Source organism: Salvelinus fontinalis, unplaced genomic scaffold (genome assembly GCF_029448725.1).
Source record: "Salvelinus fontinalis isolate EN_2023a unplaced genomic scaffold, ASM2944872v1 scaffold_0478, whole genome shotgun sequence".
NCBI lineage: Eukaryota > Metazoa > Chordata > Actinopteri > Salmoniformes > Salmonidae > Salvelinus > Salvelinus fontinalis.
In genome coordinates this window covers 98058-104057 of record NW_026600687.1, presented here as the reverse complement: position 1 = coordinate 104057, position 6000 = coordinate 98058, and the positions used below count along the sequence as shown (strand labels likewise).

Here is a 6000-nt window from a genome sequence, read left to right as displayed (position 1 = left end):
ACTTATTTTGGATAAATTATTATGCATACAATGACAGTTGAGACAAATGTATAATAATAATTTGCTATACTGTAGATTTATTTTGATTGACAACGGAAGTCTTCCAAGTGCCCGGCCCGCCTCTTGCTCCTCGGTCACGCCCAAACAGAGTGCGCTCAGAGCGGCTAGTGGCTGGAGAGGAGACTAGTCCCGCCTACAGGCGTGGCTCTCTCCCACTGGTAGCTGCCGTTGGAACTAACCGTAGGTTAGAATGGAACAGTCCAGTAATATAGAGAGAGACGGAGTGAGAGAGTGAGAGAAGCAAACCAGGATGAACAGCCAGATGTCTCCCTAGTCTGTGAGTTTTGTCGCAGTGGAATAGACGTGCACTTTTATTGTCAATGCTTGCACTGCTCGCCATTGTATGGGATTATAAACAGTCTATTTTAGATTTGTAAACGTGTAGCAAGATGTCAAAAGGCGTCTGGAGGAAGCGCGCCCTCTCCACGACTGGAGAAGCCTTGTTCACCTGCCTCGTGATGATGTTTCTTCTCGTCGCCGTTCTCAAACACCAGGGGACTCTCGTGGAGGAAGGTTCCCCCGGGAGAGAGTTCGGGACTCGCTCCCTGCAAAGTTTAAACAGCATGAATAATAATGACAAAACTGTTAACCAAGCTCCAGGCGAGGATCGGGTCGGGGAGAAATGTCAGGCTACCCAGGTCAAGGGTTTCTCAGCGTACTTCAGTGAGTTGAGTCGGGGGAAGCGGGCGGTGGAGCACAGAGCGGTGAAGGCTAGTGATCCTACACCGGTGGAGGAGCTCAGTCCGGCGGATGTGTTCATAGCGGTGAAAACCACCAAGAAATACCACCACACCAGGCTGGACCTACTGCTGGACACGTGGATCTCTACAAACATGCTACAGGTAATACGAAAAACGTTACACTTACAGGAATGAAGTGCCTTGCTCAAGGACAAAATGACACATCTTTCACCTAGTCGGCTCTGCGGTTTGACCCAGCACCCGTTCGATTATAACGCTCTGAACTGCCAGGCTAGCCCATTGGACACATTGCTATTGTTGTTGTTTGTGAAATTAAATGACCAATTATTCTAAACATGCAACAGGTGATAGGACAAATACTATATTTTTTAAAGAGGAAAACGGAAGAAAAACTAGTTTGAATAATTACACAGAAATATAAACACACACAAGTTAGTGGCATTATATTACCAATGCATCTAAAGTCTGTCCGAGGCAACGGAACATGTCATGGTTGCTAGGCTACAGGGATAATTAGGCTAAACTGTAAGTAGCGGAGCCTCAACTCGAGCAGAGGGACGTTTCACAATAACAGCACTTTTCTTACTAGTACCTGACTTTGCTAATAACAGCTTTATTTAGGAAAGTTTAACTTACTGTGATGTGTGTTTGTCCTAGTCGACCCATAGCTACTGTATTGAGGATAGTTTAACTTACTACAGTAGGACTGTGATGTGTGTTTGTCCTAGTCGACCCATAGCTACTGTATTAAGGATAGTTTAACTTACTACAGTAGGACTGTGATGTGTGTTTGTCCTAGTCGACCCATAGCTACTGTATTAAGGATAGTTTACCTTACTACAGTAGGACTGTGATGTGTGTTTGTCCTAGTCGACCCATAGCTACTGTATTGAGGATAGTTTAACTTACTACAGTAGGACTGTGATGTGTGTTTGTCCTAGTCGACCCATAGCTACTGTATTAAGGATAGTTTAACTTACTACAGTAGGACTGTGATGTGTGTTTGTCCTAGTCGACCCATAGCTACTGTATTAAGGATAGTTTAACTTACTACAGTATGACTGTGATGTGTGTTTGTCCTAGTCGACCCATAGCTACTGTATTGAGGATAGTTTAACTTACTACAGTATGACTGTGATGTGTGTTTGTCCTAGTCGACCCATAGCTACTGTATTAAGGATAGTTTAACTTACTGTGATGTGTGTTTGTCCTAGTCGACCCATAGCTCCTGTATTGAGGATAGTTTATTAACTTACTACAGTAGGACTGTGATGTGTGTTTGTCCTAGTCGACCCATAGCTACTGTATTGAGGATAGTTTAACTTACTACAGTAGGACTGTGATGTGTGTTTGTCCTAGTCGACCCATAGCTACTGTATTGAGGATAGTTTAACTTACTACAGTAGGACTGTGATGTGTGTTTGTCCTAGTCGACCCATAGCTACTGTATTGAGGATAGTTTACCTTACTACAGTAGGACTGTGATGTGTGTTTGTCCTAGTCGACCCATAGCTACTGTATTGAGGATAGTTTAACTTACTACAGTAGGACTGTGATGTGTGTTTGTCCTAGTCGACCCATAGCTACTGTATTAAGGATAGTTTAACTTACTACAGTAGGACTGTGATGTGTGTTTGTCCTAGTCGACCCATAGCTACTGTATTAAGGATAGTTTAACTTACTACAGTAGGACTGTGATGTGTGTTTGTCCTAGTCGACCCATAGCTACTGTATTAAGGATAGTTTACCTTACTACAGTATGACTGTGATGTGTGTTTGTCCTAGTCGACCCATAGCTACTGTATTGAGGATAGTTTAACTTACTACAGTATGACTGTGATGTGTGTTTGTCCTAGTCGACCCATAGCTACTGTATTAAGGATAGTTTACCTTACTACAGTAGGACTGTGATGTGTGTTTGTCCTAGTCGACCCATAGCTACTGTATTGAGGATAGTTTAACTTACTACAGTAGGACTGTGATGTGTGTTTGTCCTAGTCGACCCATAGCTACTGTATTGAGGATAGTTTACCTTACTACAGTATGACTGTGATGTGTGTTTGTCCTAGTCGACCCATAGCTACTGTATTGAGGATAGTTTAACTTACTACAGTAGGACTGTGATGTGTGTTTGTCCTAGTCGACCCATAGCTACTGTATTAAGGATAGTTTACCTTACTACAGTATGACTGTGATGTGTGTTTGTCCTAGTCGACCCATAGCTACTGTATTGAGGATAGTTTAACTTACTACAGTATGACTGTGATGTGTGTTTGTCCTAGTCGACCCATAGCTACTGTATTAAGGATAGTTTAACTTACTGTGATGTGTGTTTGTCCTAGTCGACCCATAGCTCCTGTATTGAGGATAGTTTATTAACTTACTACAGTAGGACTGTGATGTGTGTTTGTCCTAGTCGACCCATAGCTACTGTATTAAGGATAGTTTAACTTACTACAGTATGACTGTGATGTGTGTTTGTCCTAGTCGACCCATAGCTACTGTATTGAGGATAGTTTAACTTACTACAGTTTGACTGTGATGTGTGTTTGTCCTAGTCGACCCATAGCTACTGTATTAAGGATAGTTTAACTTACTGTGATGTGTGTTTGTCCTAGTCGACCCATAGCTACTGTATTGAGGATAGTTTAACTTACTACAGTAGGACTGTGATGTGTGTTTGTCCTAGTCGACCCATAGCTACTGTATTGAGGATAGTTTACCTTACTACAGTAGGACTGTGATGTGTGTTTGTCCTAGTCGACCCATAGCTACTGTTTTGAGGATAGTTTAACTTACTACAGTAGGACTGTGATGTGTGTTTGTCCTAGTCGACCCATAGCTACTGTATTAAGGATAGTTTAACTTACTACAGTAGGACTGTGATGTGTGTTTGTCCTAGTCGACCCATAGCTACATTAGGATGAGAACTTTAAGTTCCTCTGAATGACTCTAATCAAAACGTAGTGAGAACAACATGGTGTATGCTACAGTTTTAGTGAGGCCTCCAATGCATCTGCATTCATCAGAAGGCTTCACGGTGTATGTTCCCAGGGGTAACCCCGAGAAACCCCAAACCCTCCTCTCCCTGAAATACCCCTTCGACACGATTAGTTACGCCGGCTCACTTTCATTGCCTCCACGCTCTGACCAAAGCGCGAGACAGTCAACCTGTAAAGTTAAACTGGAGCCGATGAAGATTACTCCCGGTAGGCAGATCAGAGGACGTAGGAGACGAAGGAATGAAAACGGAGAAGAACTCTCTTTCTCTCTCCCCGCTTGTGTCAGAAAACAAACTGAAATCAAAAAGTCATTATCATGTTTCTTTAAAAAGGACGTACAGAGGATACTATATAATGTCATCATAGAGCTGATCTACAACAGACTGGTAGAATTATGTCCTTATAGAGGATACTATATAATGTCATCATAGAGCTGATCTACAACAGACTGGTTGAACTATGTCCTTATAGAGGATACTATATAATGTCATCATTGAGCTGATCTACAACAGACTGGTAGAACTTTGTCCTTATAGAGGATACTATATAATGTCATCATAGAGCTGATCTACAACAGACTGGTAGAACTATGTCCTTATAGAGAATACTATATAATGTCATCATAGAGCTGATCTACAACAGACTGGTAGAACTATGTCCTTATAGAGGATACTATATAATGTCATCATAGAGCTGATCTACAACAGACTGGTAGAGCTTTGTCCTTATAGAGGATACTATAGAATCTAATCACAGAGCTGAACTATCTACAGCAGACTGTGCCGGCGTTGTAGAGAATACTATACACGGAGTGTACAAAACATTAAGCACACCTTTCTGATATTGAGTTGCACCAACCCCTTTTGCCCTCAGTTCGTCGGGGCATGGACTCCACAAGGTGTAAAGCGTTCCACAGGGATTCTGGTCCATGTTGACTCCAATGCTTCCCACATTTGTGTCAAGTTGGCTGGATGCCCTTTGGGTGGTGGACCATTCTTGATACACACGGGAAACTGTTGCTCAGGAAAAACCCAGCAGCTTTGCAGTTCTTGACACAAACCGGTGCGCCTGGCACCTATTACCATACCTACTACCACACCCTGTTCAAAGGCACTTTGATTTTGTCTTGCCCATTCACCCTCTGAATGACACACATACACAATCCATGTCTCATTTGTCTCAAGGCTTAAAAATCCTTATTTAACCTGTCTCCTCCCCTTCATCTACACTGATTGAAGTGGATTTAACAAGTGACATCAGTAAGGGATCATAGCGTTCACCTGGATTCACCTGGTCAGTCTGGCTCATGGAAAGAGCAGGTGTTCTTAATGTTTGGTACACTCAGTGTACATCTCCACTCATTGTCGGAGAGAGTAGCTACCTGTAGCCTGTAGAGAGAGTAGCTACCTGTAGCCTGTAGAGAGAGTAGCTACCTGTAGCCTGTAGAGAGAGTAGCTACCTGTAGCTACCTGTAGCCTGTAGAAAGAGTAGCTACCTGTAGAGAAAGTAGCTACCTGTAGCCTGTAAGGAGAGGCTAATCTATAAATGTGGCTAACTGTAAAGCTAATCTATGAGTGTGGCTAATTGTAAGGATAATCTATGAGTGTGGCTAATTGTAAGGCTAATCTATGAGTGTGGCTAACTGTAAGGCTAATCTATGAGTGTGGCTAACTGTAAGGCTAATCTATGAGTGTGGCTAACTGTAAGGCTAATCTATGAGTGTGGCTAACTGTAAGGCTAATCTATGAGTGTGGCTAACTGTAAGGCTAATCTATGAGTGTGGCTAACTGTAAGGCTAATCTATGAGTGTGGCTAATTGTAAGGCTAATCTATGAGTGTGGCTAACTGTAAGGCTAATCTATGAGTGTGGCTAACTGTAAGGCTAATCTATGAGTGTGGCTAACTGTAAGGCTAATCTATGAGTGTGGCTAATTGTAAAGCTAATCTATGAGAGTGGCTAATTGTAAGGCTAATCTTTGAGTGTGGCTAATTGTAAGGCTAATTTATGAGAGTGGCTAATTGTAAGGCTAATTTATGAGAGTGGCTAATTGTAAGGCTAATCTATGAGTGTGGCTAACTGTAAGGCTAATCTATGAGTGTGGCTAACTGTAAGGCTAATCTATGAGTGTGGCTAACTGTAAGGCTAATCTATGAGTGTGGCTAACTGTAAGGCTAATCTATGAGTGTGGCTAACTGTAAGGCTAATCTATGAGTGTGGCTAATTGTAAGGCTAATCT

The 6000-nt window shown here is 42.3% G+C and overlaps 1 protein-coding gene across 1 annotated transcript in view; it reads left to right on the top strand.

Annotated features, from left to right (window-relative positions):
* The first annotated feature begins 247 nt into the window (after positions 1-247).
* Positions 248-6000, top strand: part of LOC129846206 (beta-1,3-N-acetylglucosaminyltransferase lunatic fringe-like) — a 28976-nt gene continuing 23223 nt past the window's right edge. The window contains exon 1 of the mRNA XM_055914209.1: positions 248-902. Coding sequence (XP_055770184.1) covers positions 450-902 — 453 coding nt within the window. The 5' untranslated portion in view covers positions 248-449. The remainder of the gene's footprint in view (positions 903-6000) is intronic.